At 41.4% G+C, this 17,109-nt stretch overlaps 1 protein-coding gene across 12 annotated transcripts in view; it reads right to left on the reverse strand.

Moving 5' to 3' along the window:
* The window catches only part of CD44 (CD44 molecule (Indian blood group)), a 95,511-nt gene that overhangs the window by 37,894 nt on the left and 40,508 nt on the right, over positions 1-17,109 (reverse strand). For 4 of the 12 annotated variants that reach the window (XM_013994427.2, XM_021085282.1, XM_003480710.4 and 1 more), the window contains exons 4-5: positions 12,238-12,306; positions 9,351-9,581 (exon numbers count right to left, since the gene is read on the reverse strand). In XM_013994427.2, the coding sequence (XP_013849881.2) occupies positions 9,351-9,581; positions 12,238-12,306 (300 nt within the window). Of the gene's footprint in view, positions 1-1,094; positions 1,221-2,644; positions 2,774-4,869; positions 5,005-9,350; positions 9,582-12,237; positions 12,307-17,109 lie in introns of all 12 variants that reach the window. The other 8 variants (XM_021085281.1, XM_021085283.1, XM_021085285.1 and 5 more) reach the window with 4 other exon arrangements.

The raw sequence follows: 17,109 nt of genomic DNA on the forward strand, positions 1-17,109 counted from the left end.
CACAGGTGCCAAGAAGAAAAGTGAGCTAAAATTGGAAAATATGCCACAGAGATGAACAAACATCTCCAAGTTTTCCCCTGGAGTTTGATCATATGATTTATTTCTAGGTTGATCTGTTGGGCTTGCTGCCCAAGAGAGTTTAATTTCTGAAGTATTAAGGCCACATCTTTACCGATGGCCCTACCTAGGAGATGTGGCCACATGCTGAACCCAGGAGACAGTATAATAGTAAAGCTCCAGTGATCTGGGTTATTTGGTTTTCTTCCTAAAGTTACGAAAGAGAGGTTCCTTGTTCTCTAAACAAAGGTCTGCAGAGGTGTCCAGCTGAGGAACCCACTGCTTAAAAGCTTGGCTATAAGCATCTAGTTCATCTCCAGTATTTTCTGTCTTGATATCGAATACTCAGATGCCTTCAGGCTGAAGCTATTCTTTTGGATCCCTCCCTCCTGGGGTGCTGTCTTTTGGGGGGCAAAACTCTCAGCTCTCAATAGGACAGACAGGACTTCAGTGACCTGGCAGATCTCAGGTAGCACCCCAAAGGCACATCTTCTCTTAAAAAAAAAAAAAGCAAAGCTATGATGGAATCAGGCTCAGGATTCTCATCTCTGTTCAGCAATATCTTAGATCATTACAATAAGTATAGGAAGCTCAGTCATAGAGCAGAGTATTAGACTAATCTCTGAATTTTTTCTAAGGACCTCTCAGCTCAATTTCCATCTCTGTCTCAAAAAGCTTTATAATTGTCACAAATTTGGATATGATTATGCAGAAGTTTCACTCTTTGTTTTTTAAGAATTGGCACTGTTTTGTAACAGCTCAGCTTTAACACAGAAATAAAGAAAACAGGAAGTACATGACGCATTAGGAATTTTATAAAAGATATTTTTCCCATTTCTCCTCTACAGATGTTTTGGCTTCCATTAAAAAAATCAATTTCTTCCAACACAATCTCATCAAGGTATAACTAACCTGTGATCACAGGCTTATGCTCATTCTTCGTATTAACTATTTTCTAAGATAGATACCATTGGATATCACTCAGATTAATCGAGAAGCCTGGCATAGATGGTTCTACAGGAATTGATTATTCTTACTGGTGCTGGAGATAAAATCTTCATCATCATCAATGCCTGATCCAGAATAACTGGGGTGTTTGTCTCTTTCATCTTCATTGTCTTCAGTTGGCTCCCAGCCTGCTGAGATGATATTTGAATCCGTACCTGTTGTGGTGACTTGCGTTAGTGGCTGAGCTAGATGCCAAGAAACCCATTTCACAGAGGAAGAAAATCAGGCACAGAATGTATAACGGCATTCCCAAGATTAACAGAAAAAAAGGGCGACCTTGGACTTGTATACCCCCAATTCTTATATTCTGGTCTCTGAAGCTAATATATAGATCTAAAAACATGTGACTATAATTTTTACAAGTAAACACTCTCCTTAGGGAAGTTAAAATAATAAATATGGACATAAACCCACCAAAGAAGTAAAAGAAAAACAGGCTAATAAACACTCCCCCATGCTTTCAGATGCATTTATTATTAACTTATTAAGCATATGCCGTGGAAAGCTAGGATGTCAAGAATAGAATGAAAAGGTTTCACACATGCTCCTTTGTTTTGCTGAGCCACCTTCAGAAAAACTTTGGAATCAAAACACACGTCAATCATTTCTAAAATCCCCTGGTTGTATTCACAGTTTGCTAATTCCCTTTTTGCTCTTCTCTAGCACATGATCAAGGTAGCTCCGAATGCAAATGACAGCTACGTGGCAGTTCCCAACAATAATTTGGCATACAGAAGGAAAAAAAAAAAAAAAAAAGGTAGTCAATTAACAGAGAACTCATGCTTGGCATTTTTTTATCAACCAAAAAAGTTGACTAGAGGGGTCTGCAGCCAGTATTTGGGGAAACGCTCACTTTTTTCCCATTTGGATGCAAGCATAGGAAGAGATGACCACCTCCACGTCTTGTCAGTGGCTGCTGTAGAGGTCTCTTCACTAGACAGGGGTTTCCTATATTTCTGAATGAGATTCATGCTCTTTTCAAGATGACCATTTGTCTTTTCATTCTATGAGTATTTATCCCAGAACAATTCCACTGATGGAGATGATGGAGATTTTCCATATTTTGTTAGCTCTACCTCTGCTCTTTTACTTTCCCATAAAATGTCAAGACATTGTATCCATTTGATCACTGGAGAATAGCTTTCAGAGTCAAAATTTTGTTCTGTCAGCAAGAAAGACCCAGCCCCCTTTTATAGCTCCTTCATATTAGCTTCCTCCTGGGCTACATTAATGCTATAGAAAAGAAAGAAGAAATCGGCTTCTTAGTGCTAGAAAATCAAACATAGATCTCAGAGCTCGTGATCTTTCTAAAGTCATCAAAAACATCTGTGATCCTGTGATAACTCATAATGCAAAAGACTATGAAAAGTAATATATATATATCACTGAATCATTTTGCTGTACAGTAGAAATTAACACAACATTGTAAATCAACTGTATTTTAATAAAATAAATCTTAAGGAAACATGTGGGAGACCAGCATGGACTGTACACTCTGAGAGTATCCCGAAGGTCAATGAGAATTATTAAAGACTGTCAAGAAAACATATGAAATGAGATGATAATAATAACTCATTACCAGCCATCACTGTTGTTGTGTGCAGATGATTCTTGGATTCTGATGGTTGAAACCACCATGAAAACCAGTCCTGGGTTTCGTGCCTCTTGGTTGCAGTTTTGGAAGTTGTACCGCTAGTGCTCACCAAAGCTGTTGTGACCATAATTGAATTGGTTGCCAAAGGTTAATTATCACTTCCTAAGAAAGAGCACTGTATATGCTCTCACTCTTTTCTTACTCAAGAGTCATCTCTACTTGACATAGCTGGCAGAAAGCAAGGGAAGACGCACAGAAGCTCCGTTTCTTTCCAAAGAAAACGGGATTTCATAGCATATCAGAGAGGCCAGGACCTTAAATAGCATTTGGTTCGTACTTCTCATCTTGAAGATGAATAAAACTGTGCTGGGTAGACCATGATTTGTCTGAAGTTAGAACCATTAAGCAACAGGTCTTGAGGACAGCACAAGAACTGCTGTTGAATTTTGAAGGCTATAATGTAAATGAAGGGTTAAATTTTTGTCTGTGTGTCCAAAGCCAAACCAGGACACGTGGTAAGGTTTCAGGGAGATGACTATCCTTCCAGATGCTGGATTTTAAAAGGTAACAATCTGAACTCTCCAACAATGAGGGTTTACATAAAGTATTATATCCCCCACCACCAGAAAGATCATTTAGCAGGAAAATTGTGTCGGCGATTAAACGATTAGAAGTGTTGACTGAACGACACCATTTAAGATCCTCTCCAAATCTGAAAGTCCCTGATTCTAAAACCCAGCTCTTCAGAGTCCTAGCCCTTCATCTTCCACACTCTCTGTCTTGGTCAACCGATATCATCCTCCAAGAATGTAGGGTATGACATTCCTGCCCGCAGTCCCAGACACGCAGCCCCAGCAACCCCAGACACATGGCAGAGTGACACATGAAGTAGAAGACTGAAAAAGATGCTGTTTCACTTTTCTCCATTTACAATCCAAATCCTTTAGCAGCCCTGCCCATGGTCACTTTTATATCAACACCAGATTTTGCAAAGCAGAAGCAACATTTTGAGACCCCGTTTTTGAAAGCAGGAGACCAGCCGGGAAAGACAGACAGAGGCAAAGTGACCCAATGATCTCACTAACAAGACCAGAGGTAAGAGTCTTGATTTGCAAACTTCAAAGACTGCCATTTCTGCAGCCATGACGGGCATCAGAAAAACAATAGACAGGAGTAGATTTAAAAAAAAAAAAAAAAATTCAAGCAAGAGGCCAAAACCATCATTAAATTCCCAAATACAAAAGAAAGGTGAATTAGAGTTCCTTTTTCCAGCTATCAAGAAAGCCCAGAAATGGCCCCAAGATGAAGTACTGACAAGAAGACCTCTTCCTTCACAATGTTTATCCTAGGAAGATAAACATTGTAAACATTTTAAAATTGCATTTTAAATTCTCTCTCTCTCTCTCAACAACCCCCAGCATTATTTTAATTATATGTAATTGCAACTTAACATCAGCACTATTTTCCTAGGGGTATTTGTCAAAATAAAATATACAATTTATTCAATGCATTGGCAGCTAAGCAAATGCAAACGACCACTTTATAACTTTTCTTCTGCAGAAAAATACACCTAATTATATTGAAATATGGCCATATCCTCCATCAACAAAAGTTAAATGAAATGAGAACTCTCCCACTGTTATAGACTTAGAATCTTTTCCCAAAAAAGCTCTCAAGTCAAAACACTTATAGTGATTTACAGTTAACAGTCAAACATCCAGGGAGCTTGTTAGAGGCCTAGATTCTGACATAAAGCAACAGGTCACTTCCTACACTGGAAATTCAGGTTTTAGACATCCACACAAGTGTCCAGGGCCTACACTTTCCATCCGTAAATCAGTATTTTACTTTAGTCTTATTGGTTGTGATCATTAGATCAGCAGAAAGCAGGAGTATGCGTTTTCTAAGAGACTTCTTTCCAGAGAACACAATCTCCTCATTGAAGCTTTGGAAGGAAAAATCATTCTATTAGAATTTTTTTGTGCATGTTGACAAAGGGAAACCAAGGAGGACATTCTCAGGAGCATCCAGTCATGTCTCCAGATCCATGGGCCACTCTGATCAATGAAAGGGTCCCAGGCCCTGTCCTCACTCGGGACGGTGATGGCGCATCGGGAGGAAACTTTGACATGATCGTAGGTGTCCTCTCCCCTAACACTGAAAAGCTTGGGGTTCTGGACAACAGATAAGCAAGAGACATAACAGTTTACCTGTCGTTGCGGTTGTTGTCTGATCCTGAGTCTTAGACTGGGAATTACCAAACCAGGACCACATCCAATTATTTGCTGTACGGCCGTATGGCATGTGAGCTGCTGTATGGCTGTTTGAGGGCACAGCTGAAGTAACTGGATCAATTATGAAAATATTTAGTGAGGTCTTTCTAGAAAACCTTTTCTCTCAGTCCCATCTATATAAAATATATGCATTTATTATAGGCTAAAGATTAGAGAAGAAAGAAGACGGAGGACTGATTTTATCTTTTCAGACTGTTAAGCACAACTCTTTAGACTGTTAAGCACAACTCAGAAATGCAAACTCTGTATGAGTATCAATTCAGTGCTACCCAGTGTCACCTGAGCTCCCTGGATACAGGGAGCAATATCAAGTAGCAACTTCATAACCCATGATGGAAAAGAGATTTTGTATCTACTTGATTGGGTAATCCAGCCATCAACTGAAAGTCTTCTCTGCAGCATTTCATAAAGTTGCTTTCACTCATTTATTTTTGGAGGGTTTTTTTTTTTTTTTTTTCAGAAGTGCTTGCTTATATCTTTTGGGTCTGTCATTTTATCCAGGTATCCTGTGATGACAACTAGCATTTCAAAGTTTCACCCACACTCATTTATCTCAAGTCAAGTTTTTTACTTGAGTGAGAATTTTGCAAAGGGTATGTGTTCAAAGTGTTGAAATCAGACACAGCTTTCTCAAGTATCCGTCACTTTCCGTCCCTCTTAATTCTAATTCAGAATGTGTTCCCAGAAAAGAAACACAACTGCCCAAATGAGAGAAATGTTGGACTCTATTTGAATTAGACAAGAATAATCAGTGTGATTTTGCAATTTGAAATCTCCCACTAGACTTTCGAGTTGGACTTGAATCCAGAACGTTTTCCCTGTAGAAGAAGAATGGCAAAGATCATCAGGATAAACATCAATACTAGCTGAGATTTTTTTTTTTGTCTTTTTTTTGGTCTTTTTGCCTTTTCTAGGACCGCTCCCACGGCATATGGAGATTCCCAGGCTAGGGGTCTAATCGGAGGTGTAGCCACCGGCCTACGCCAGAGCCACAGCAACCGGGACCGAGCCGTGTCTGCAACCTACACCACAGCTCACGGCAACGCCGGATCCTTAATGCACTGAGCAAGGCCAAGGATCGAACCTGCAACCTCATGGTTCCTAGTCGGATTCGTTAACCACTGCGCCACAACGGGAACTCCCTAGCTGAGATTTTTAAAAACTATTTCGAGTCATACACCTTTGAAAACTTGACATAAATCATGGCTTCTCTTCTTTAAAACGAGATCCTACACACACATATTTTCAACATTTTGCGTATTTTTTCTGGTGGCTCTTGAATGCCTGTCATAACTACTAGAACCTACTCCAGGTTAAAAGCTATACACACCCAATGTCAACCACCTACACAATATGTGCTATGCTACAAAGGACACATTTGCACAGAACAGACTAAAGAGATAGAAGTCATTTCCACCAGTGATGCCCTCAGATAAACCTGGACATCCTCCCTGGAAAATCTATAGACACCCATTGGTACCTCAGAAATGTTATTAAAGATGCAGAACTCCAGCCACCATTGCCCATTAGGTGGAGACCAATGGGAGGTAAATATACAAGAGAAAGACAGAAATAGGCATTATTTCTGTTTTCCTAAAATGAGTTTTATGATATTCAGGGAAAATGAAAAAAGCTGCTGCTTCACCAGAAGTTTTCAATTTCTCCAACCGAGTAGATCATGCCAGACCAAAAAAAAAAAGAAAAAGAATAAGAAAAAAAAATATATGTACATACATATATTTCTTTTACAACCAGAAGACAAGGAAAGGGTTTTCCAAGGCAGGAGTCTACTTCCCAAATTAGTTTTTGGATTCCAAAGAATCCAAAGTTTTTGGATTCCAAAGAATTCCAGATCACCAACAGAAAAGAGGCTGATGACATTCCTCCAGGAAGGCACTTCCAAAAACATTTATAATAAAAAGCTTGCTGGAAGTCAAAACCTACCTAGATGGTTGTTCGCACTGGCTCTCCCTATTGCCACCCACTAAGGACCCTTAAGGATGGACTGAGCTACATAAGCCAAAGACGCACTTCTGTGTGCTCAGGCAGCCCGCCTCTTGACCTCTGCCCTCCTGTGTGCATTAGGGAGGATTTGCAATCATTCCTTCTCAGTAAGTCCCAACACCTGGTCCTGAATCATGAGGTTTGGGCACTCTCCTCACTGGGCTTGGAAAATATGGTTATTCAGGAACTTTTTAGCGCTAACTTGTTCAAGTACGCCATATGCTATGTTTAAGTTTCTACCTGATTGTTTTTGGTTTTTTTTTGATACCTTCTTGGAGTTGATTTATTTGGAGCTGACATATTGGATCCTAGAACTCCACTATGACTCTCAGGTTGGCACTGGACTGACTCTGCTGGACAGACTTCTCTCTCTTCCTAAACTACTAAAAGAAACTTAGCTACCTACGTGCTCTGAAAGAGGAAAGCATGATTCTTTTCTCAACTGAAATCCTGAACTATGTTTTATTAAGGAAACATATGATAAGCTTAATCTTTTCCTTGATTTTTGAACAGTCTATAGGCTCCAGGAAAGTAGGTCCAACTCTGCGTCCCCAGGAACCAGAGCAACATCTGGCACAGAGAAGACCTCAAATATCCGTTGAATGAATGACTAGCTTAATAATCCTTACATCTCCTCAATATTATTTTCTAATGGTGTTTACTACTGGATCCCAAGCATTAGAATAGCTTGGTACATAGTAGGTCTTCAAAATATATTTGCTGACTAACTTTGGTAGGAAAGGTGCAGTCTTTAAAAGATGTGCTATGAATATTTATAAAATGTCCTCATTGCCTTTTCTAAAGCACATATGAAATGCACACTAGTTTATGTAGTCTGTTAGCAGCTTAAATGTTCATTTCCTCTTCATATTTTGCCACGATGTTCTCCTTTGGGGGGAAATGGTCCTTTAGGACAGATCTGATCTGCCTCCTGCTGAAACCTCTAATTGTCATGTTTGCCAACACTGGACAAAATCACGTGCCCTGATGATAAGTACCTTCGATGTGGCTAATTTGCAAAAGGCAGAGAAGTCAAGAAGCAGCGAGTAACAGGCAGCCCCACACGGTTGGTTTGCAGAAGCTTCTCTCTCAAGAAGGGTGGTCCATGGGATTATAGATAATACAGTGGAACAATCTCCAGAGAGCCAATACTCCAGGAAATCATGGGAAATTTGAAAAACGTGTTTTTTGGAATGTTTCAAAGCATCTACGGAGAATGACCAGAACCCAACCCTATTTGTACCGCCCCCTCAGCCAGATGCTAACAGAAATTTAAAAGGCTGAGAAAGTAACATTGCATTACATCATAGCACTCTGGTAAATTCCCAATTCCCTGGCTTTTGGGTGGTGAGGAATAGAAAAGGGCCCCGTCTTGAGCATTTGCAAACCAGAAGATTTCCACCACACTCTTTGGAGCCCAGAGTTCTACCCCTCAAGAGCCATAGCCAGGGAAAGAGAAAATCCACATCATACTAAGAAAGCTCCTAAAGAAGCAGATGGCCTATTCGAGTCTGAATAATCCTGCACAGAAGAACACGGCCAATCTGGAAACCCGTCTGAAAACAAACCATAGGGAAAAAGAAAAGAGAGAAGCAGAGAAGGAGACCAGAGGAAGATGTAAACACTTTCCCATGAAAGTAAAGCACCAGGGGCCAGAACCCCAAGAAATCTTATGCAATGTTTACGTATCTCCACTCTAGCAGTCCCAAAGTAATGAGTTCACAGACGAAACCAAGCAAGTTTTAAGAGCCTCTCCCCACCAGCTGGAATATAAAACTCAAGCAGATTTTTTTTCACCAATGTACCAAATTGATTGTTCCAACGGCACTAATATAGTTTCTGAAGGAGATTTGATTTGACCAGATAACTCCTTCAGATATGCTTCCTTAGACCAAAAACAAAGGAATTGTTTAGTAGATCATGGGTAGTGAATATGACAAATTATTACACAATTAATATGACTATACATCAGGCTAAAACATAAAAATAAAAAAATTAAGCTGCAGAAAAGTAGCAAATGGAAATGGTAAGCATACACTATGATCCCAAATTTGTGAAAACAATCTTATCCATAAATGAATAAGAACAAGAAGGAAACCTGCAAAAATGAAAACAGTTTCTGCATCAGGCTTGACTTGTCCCCATATTTCTGGGACAAGAGAACAAGGGAAGTTCTTCTAAAAAACTTCCAATATGCCACTTCCAGTATACTGAAAGAAAAAAAAAATTGTTGGCAGTAGCTGTCCACGCATACAGCGCACTGACAACCACAGGAGCCCCGCCGCATGACGTCACCACTTTCTAGAGACAGGGATAATCAACGCACGAGGAAAATCAGAGCTGTTTTTGCAAACGAATCGCTATTGGAAAGATCAGGGATTCATTCTCCTTACTGGTAGCTGGGGTATCCTCCGGGTTGCTAGAGACCCAAGGACCTTCTTGGTCTGGGTGCGTAGTAGTCGGAAGGTGGGTGTGGAAGATGCTGTAACCCCCGGAAGTGCTTCTTTCACTGGATGATCCACTGCTCATATCATCCTCCGGAGCCATGTTGGGGTTGATGTCCTCGGGGTTGGTCCTGTATTCACCTTTCTTGGTGTAGCGGGTGCCATCGCGGTTAACAATAGCTGGCAGACAGAGAAGGCACTTTCAGAACTTGGCCGCTGACACTCTCTGACTATAGGAAAGACTGTGGCTTATCCTATAAGGCAGTGACTTCAAAGCTGTTTTTGTTTGTTTCTGTTAAGCAAAATAACATCTAACTACCTACCTCCTGTTGGGGGCACAGAGTGAACAGTGCACTATGAACATGAACCTTCCCCCATTCACCCACCCACCCTGGAAATGGGGACAGGGAAAGAGGGTGTCTAGAGCTCTTTTAGGGCCGCACCCTCGGGCATCTGGAAGTTTCCAGGCTAGGGGTCAAATCGGAGCTGCAGCTGCCTGCCTACACCATCAAACCCACATCCTCATGGATCCTAGTTGGGTTTGTTAACCACTGAGCCATGAAGGGAATTCCTGGAATCCCACTTTGTGTGGCTCTTGACAAGGTGGGTAACTCTCTGAGCTTCAGTTTCATCTTATGTAAAATATGGGTAACACTACCTCCAATTATGAGCACGATATGATACACTGCATGGAAAAGGCTTGGTGTAGTTATTCAAAATAGAGTTGGTGCTCAATAAATGGTCTTTCTCCCGCCTGGTCCCTACCTCCCTTCTCAATACATGTAATATGTATTGCTATTAATTTCATCTATTTCAAGCAAGAATTTGAAACAGGCGACAGAGAGACTGTTGGTCTCAACAGGACATATACAAGCATAATGCATTTATTTGTGCCTCACTTTATTGAGCTCACAGATATTGTGCTTTTTACAAACGGAAGGTCTGTGGCAACCCTGTGTTGTCAGATAATGGTTAGCATTTTTTAGCAATAAGATATCTTTAATTAAGGTTAAAGATAGCATTTTTTAGCAATAAGATATCTTTAATTAAGACATGTACATTGTTTTTTTTTTTTAAACATAATGCTATTGCACATTTGAACTACAATGTTGTGTAAATGTACCTTTTATATGTGCTGGGAAGCCAAAAAGTGTACGGCAATATGTGCTTTATTGAGGTGGTCTGGAACCGAACCTGCAATATCTCCAAGGTAAGCCTGTATATTTGCAGAGTCATGAAGAACGAGATTTTCTTTCTAAGGGGCCCATTTGTCAGTTTAAATGAACTCCCATCCTGGCTAAGAAATTGGTGTACTTAAATATTGACAGAGCCTCTGTCATCTCCTGTGAAATTCAACCTGAAATGAAGAAGTATGGGGGTCTAAAAAGATCGAAATCTTTGGTTTAAACAAGCAAATGACTAGAATGACAGGAGAAGAAAGCGCAAGAAGGAATTTGTTCACTCTTCCCCTCTCAATGGGTTATCTGCTTTCAGGTACGGGTCACTCCCTGTCCAAGGGTACCTTTAGCTGACATGATTTTCTGCTGTATTGCCTTGGTAGGACTAAAGATTCCTCTGTTGCCCTATCCAGCTTGTCCAAGTAGAGGTATTAATAAACCAGAAATTAAAAAACATGCCAACTCTCACTTGCCCTAATAATCTCCACAGATGAAGCTCTGATAAGAAGTTATGACCAAACCTGAACATGTCTGGACTGAGAGAGAGAGAGAGGAGAGAGATCTGTAAGGACCAAGAAAATGGGGCATTTATGGGCAGGGCATCAGATACATTTTCTTTCTTCATTTTCATGGCAAATCTCATACATTGTTCCATTACCCGGAAGAGAAAACTGAGGCTCAGCTGACCCAGATGGTAAAGAACTAGGATTTCCAGCCAGGCCTGATGGACTCAGCACACCTCACCCTGCAGGCCTCCCCTTCCTTTTGCAAACTACAGTCCAAGAGGAATCTCTTACTAACCATGGGGGGCTGGACTTGTGTGGTCCAGGAAGATTCTGGTTCCCCGGCCACCACCACTGCCCCCATGCATACCGAGGAGTCTGGCTCTTAGGAGGCAGAAGTCCAGCCTCCTCGTCGCTGTGATACTTCTCAGAAAATAAGGCTCAGAGGCAATCAGATCAGGGTTAATAGGTGGACCTATCTGAAAGTTCTGGCTGAAGTATCCTGTCTTGCAGTGCTGAATGCCTACGTCTGAGGATAATCAAGATGATTTTAGGTGGTGTAAATAATGTTGGAACACATTTCCAGGAAGTTTGTACCCTTTGTTATCCTTTTTCCACACTCCAGTTAAATCAAACAGAAAATTTAGGGGGCTGGAATACCCCTACCCCTAACACTTATTAATCCCCATCTCTGAGAGCAAGAGCACAGCTCAGACTCAAAGCCCCCATCAGCTAGAATTTAAGAACAGTATTTAAATTTTCCTACATTTAACTTTATTTTTAAGGTTACCTTCTACTTATGACCAGGGATGTTGGTTTTCCACTTGAAAGCTTTTTAAAAATGTATTTTAAGTAGAAAGGAATAGCTCAACTAAATAAAAAATATCAAGTAAATGATGGTGCTGTGTCCACAGAGATGCTAAAACATGTGAAAGGAGTTTTCAAATGCCTGACATCGGGGAACAATGCATTGGGCTAAACCAGAGAGCAGGTCCAAGTCACAGAAGGAAAAGGGGAAGGGACAGTAAATCACAGTCCATGTCTCTAGCCTTAGGGAGATGAGTGCTACTTTAGCCAAATACAAAACATACAAAATGCGCCTGATTCTCTCCTCAAGGATGAAGAAACTCCATCCAGGTTAGAAGCGATACGTACTTATGGTAATTGGTCCTTCGAAGGTATTAGGCAGGTCTGTGACTGATGTACAATCTTCTTCAGGTGGAGCTAAGATGCAGAAAAGAAAAAAAGGCATGAGAACGCTGAAAAATATGAGCCTAATTGATGTTCATGTCTACTAGGTAGGACGGCGGTTTATTATAACTCATCCCAAATCACCTTTTTCTGAACCGCTCTTCAACCTAGGAACTTTGCAAACGATTACATTTAGAATGGATAAGGAATGAGACCCCACTGTATAGCACAGGGAACTATCGCCAATCTCTCCGCAGTGATTCCAGGCCCATTGGAAAACCTTCCTTGTGTATTAAATTTCTATTCTGTGTGGGTGTGTTTGTGTAAAATGGAAACTTATTCGTTAGGTTGGTTTCTTCCAGAGTTGTTTCTTGACAAAGAGGAAGGAACAACGAGATGGATGGATGGATGGATGGATGGATAAATAGAAAAATGGATGAATGGGTGGACAGATAGACGGAGGCAGGCAGGCAGATTTATATCACAAGGAAGTCTGTTACCACAAGTATTTTAAGGGTCCTGCCATCAATTGCTGGGTACTCGTGACATTGGACCAAAAACGCAAGTTGAACACAGCAGGGTTTGATGGCTTCTCTGTTCCTAGGAGCATCTTTTTCCACAGATAAAGGGGATACCCTTTACCTGCCTATTCTTTGGCCTCACAGTGAAACTAACTGACGGCTTTATATATCCAACTGGAAACAAAGCAGGTTTTAGAAACAGCTATTCTTGCAAGGGTTAATTACAAGATTTCTCAAAAGAGAGACTCTTCAAAGAGAAAGTCACCGCCATGGTAAGGCTCACCACCTAATCTAAAGCAGCCCCTCACTACTCCCCTACACCCACACCAGCATCACATATTTCTTCTCATTTCTTCTTCAGGCTCATCACTAGCGAAAAGTATCTTGTTCATTTTACTTGACGGCACATCTCCCATCCCCTGCCCTCTGCTACCCACCCACCTCCATAGAAATATGTCAACTCCACAAGATTAAGTAGTAACCTCATCTTTACTGACCAGAACATATATGTGTGATGGGGATAGAGAGGCACTCAAATATTCGTTGAAAGGATGGGGAAAAAAAAAAAAAAAAAAGCAATATAATTTCCCAGAAGCCTATTCTTCCAGTAAACATACCTAAGTGGTCTGCAAATACAAACAGACCGAGAAACATTCAGATTACACCCTGAATGACAAGGCCATAAGAACTAAAGGAAGTTTCAGATCTATCAGTTTCTTTATTCATTTCTGGCATTCACTCAACACACATGACAGATCACTTTATCAACAAGGAGCAAAAAGCTGAACGTGCTCCTGTCCCTACTTCTGAGGAATTCACAGGTCACGGGGGACAATAATAACGACCATTTCTTTAGATGTGTACGGTTTTCAAAAAAATTTCTCAGTGATTCCCTGATTTGAAAATCAGGGCAAGCAGCCAACCTGAGAGATCTTGAAGAGTTATCTACCAGATCTGTTTTGGGGACACCACCAGGAAGGGGCCTGACCAGTGAGATGTTCCTGATATGGTTGGGTTGCACAGACCCAGCCACAGGCTTTGGATGCTGGCCTCTGAATGGCAGAGATGGAATAAGCGGGTCCCAATTCAAGCACAGCTGCAGGTAACAGCAGTGCCCTGGGAATTTCCAGGAGTGAAGCTGTAACAGAATGAAGCACAATGTCAAAATCACTAAGAGAGTTTTGCCAATGGCTAGAGCGTTTGTTCAAATGGAGCCCCTTCACGCCCCAATTCACCCTAACTTTTATAACGAACATCAAGTCTGGCAAGCACACGGAGAAGGACAGTGACCCAAATGTTCAGTTAATACAGCACGCTCGCATGTCAGATAGCAGGGCCTCCTTGGGCGGCCGTTCATTCTGTTTAATGAGCATCGCACTGCTGGAAAAATCAGGCCTGCTGAGGTTTTCCTGAACTGAAGGATTTGTTAGAAAGACTCTGGGGTGAGCTTCTGCATCTCAGAAACGTTGCCTCCACCAAAAAAGCCAGGAGACATGTTAATTATTCAGTCTAGCCAGGCTCTCAATAGAGAGAAAGACACCTTCCTGGATGCCCAGTACAGTCCAGGTAGCCAGTACATACTTGCTGAGTGAATGAGCGAAGGACTAAGTAAATGAATGTAGAAGCTTCCCCTAAATTCCTCCTTCAAAAGAGAATGAGACATTTTACTGAAAGCACACTTCAAAAATGAACTAATTCAGGTCAGTTCTCTGTGTTAACACAGAAGTTACCAAGCTTGGGCTGGGCCTGACCCCACAGAAAAGAGGCAATAAAAGTTGTCAAGGCTTTTCAGGGTCATGTTTTATGTTCATTTGAAAATCACAGGCCATGTTTTACAAAAATACTGCTAAAATTGTAAGCTTACGGAAGTGAGCTGCTAAGGTGGAGTTGGCATGGCTCCCTGTAGCCAGTGTGTGGGAGAATCACATCACTGAGTCTTGATCACCCGCTGGAGGGCACAAGGCTAAGCTGGATTCAAGGATCTTTCCAAGATGAGCCTTGGCATAGACCAGAAGGTTCTCAGGATCTGTAGCTCACTTAACACTCCCTTCATGCAACTCCAAACCAAGACATTGTGGATTCATTTATCCTTAGGTAAACATTCTTCCCAGCTCCTTGATACTTCATCTCATTACTTCAACAAGATTAACTCCCAAGACAAGAAATAATGGCCTCTGGTTCCTTCTCATTTCACTCTGCCCAGCCCAGTACTGAGCATAAGCAGTTGATCAATACATAGTTTTAAAAACATCTAGAAAATTAGGGAGTTCCCATTGCGGCTCAGTGATAATGACCCCAACTAGCATCCATGAGGATGCAGGTTCCATCCCTGGCCTCATTCAGTGGGTTAAAGGATCTGGCATTGCCATGAGCTGTGGCATAGGTCACAGATGCAGCTAGATCTGGCATTGCTGTGGCTGTGGCGTAGGCCAATGGCATAGCTCTGATTCGACTCCTAACCTGGGGACTTCCATGTGCTGCAGATGTGGCCCTCCAAAAAAGACAAAAAACAAACAAACAAAAACGTATAGAAAATTGATAAAAAGCACTCTAACCATATTGCATGAATTTGCTTATGAGAAAAGGAAAACCATCACTGCAAACTTTAATACAGCTACTTTGGGATGCAAAATGCCCCCGGACTTCTCAAGCTTTTCAAAGGAACTAACTTCCCAAAGAAGAGCAAAGTTCATCAGTACCATTCACTCTTTTTTCTGAAGATGGGCCCAACCTTATGGCCAAAAAGTAGAGCAAGGGAAAAAGTCAGGAGCAATGGGCTTAGATGGCTTGAACTCCAGGCAATAAAATAGTAGGAGCTTCTACCTTTTTGAGGGAGGTTCTTTCCAGCAAGGGATACCAACTTGTAAAACAGATGAGACAATGCATACGCAACCACATAATTTGTTGTACACATTCACCCAGCAAGATACAGCGGGAGAAGCAACAGGCAGGGCCCGAGGCTGGAGAGTAGGCAGTCTTGAACCAGCCTTCTCACATGATCAACCTCTTCCTCTAAAGCACTAAGCCTTTCCAAAGCCTTCCTCCAACCTCTGACATTAAGCTTAGCTATAGCTCGAGCACATGTTGCTCTGTGTCTCTTTCCTTTTTATTTGCATGGAGTCTTTCTCTTTATCAAGTCATTGCAATGGACCTTCTGGTATGCGATGGGGACTGGGTATCAATCATGTATTGTTCAGCCTCAGGTGGACTCAAACTCTGTTTATGTTCTGTGCTTATGTAATAGAAGAGTAAACATTCTGCAGTTTCCACCCAGTCCGCAGGGGCGGGGGCAGGGGGGGGGGGGGGAGGGTGGCGGCATAGCCCAAAGCTACTGAGGTGATCTCACAACGTCTCAGATGCCCCTACTTAAGTTTAAAGGTCCATGCAGACTTTATATGCATGAGGACAATGTCATAAGTCATCATGTCATAATATCTGTCTCACATAGATAATGTCAAGTCATTTTCCAGCGAATTGGACATCCACTTCGCATCTTAAGGAAACTGACAGTGTCAATAAGATGGGTTAAATTTACCTTAAGACTTCATCTTCTGGAGTTCCGTCATGGCCCAGTGGTTAACGAATCCGACTAGGAACCATGAGGTTGCGGGTTTGATCCCTGGCCTTGCTCAGTGGGTTAGGGATCCGGCATTGCCGTGAGCTGTGGCGTAGGCCAGCAGCTACAGCTCCAATTTGACCCCTAGCCTGGGAACCTCCATATGCTGCGGGAGTGGCCCAAGAAAAGACAAAAAAAAAAAAAAAAAAAAAAAAAAGACTTCATCTTCCCCTTCACATGATCATCTTTTTTATGTGCTTAGTTGCTTTTATAAATTAAAGTATAGCTGATTTACAATGTTGTGCCAATTTCTTCTGTACAGCAAAGCAACCTAGTCATACATATATAAACATTCCCTTCTTGTATTATCTTCCATCATTTTCTATCCCAAGAGACTGGATATCGTTCTCTGTGCTATACAGTCGGACCTTGTTGTTCATCCATTCGAAAGGTAACAGTTTGTATATACTAACCCCAAACTCCCAGTCCATCCCACGCTCTCTCCCCTCCTCCTTGACAACTACAAGTCTATGTCTCTGAGTCTGTTTCTGTTTTGTAGATAGGTTCATTTGTGCCATATTTTAGATTCCTCATATAAACCCCTTCACACAATCTTAAACCTTCAAGGGGAACAGAAGGCTTAGTTTAAGAAGTAAGACATTTGATTGCTGGTTTTCAAAAATTTGACACCAATGGATCTAACTCTCCTCAGAAGACCTCTGAAGACACATGATGTATAGAATTGTAAAATTTTTCTAG

The sequence above is a fragment of the Sus scrofa genome, chromosome 2 (genome assembly GCF_000003025.6).
Source record: "Sus scrofa isolate TJ Tabasco breed Duroc chromosome 2, Sscrofa11.1, whole genome shotgun sequence".
Taxonomy (NCBI): Eukaryota; Metazoa; Chordata; class Mammalia; order Artiodactyla; family Suidae; genus Sus; species Sus scrofa.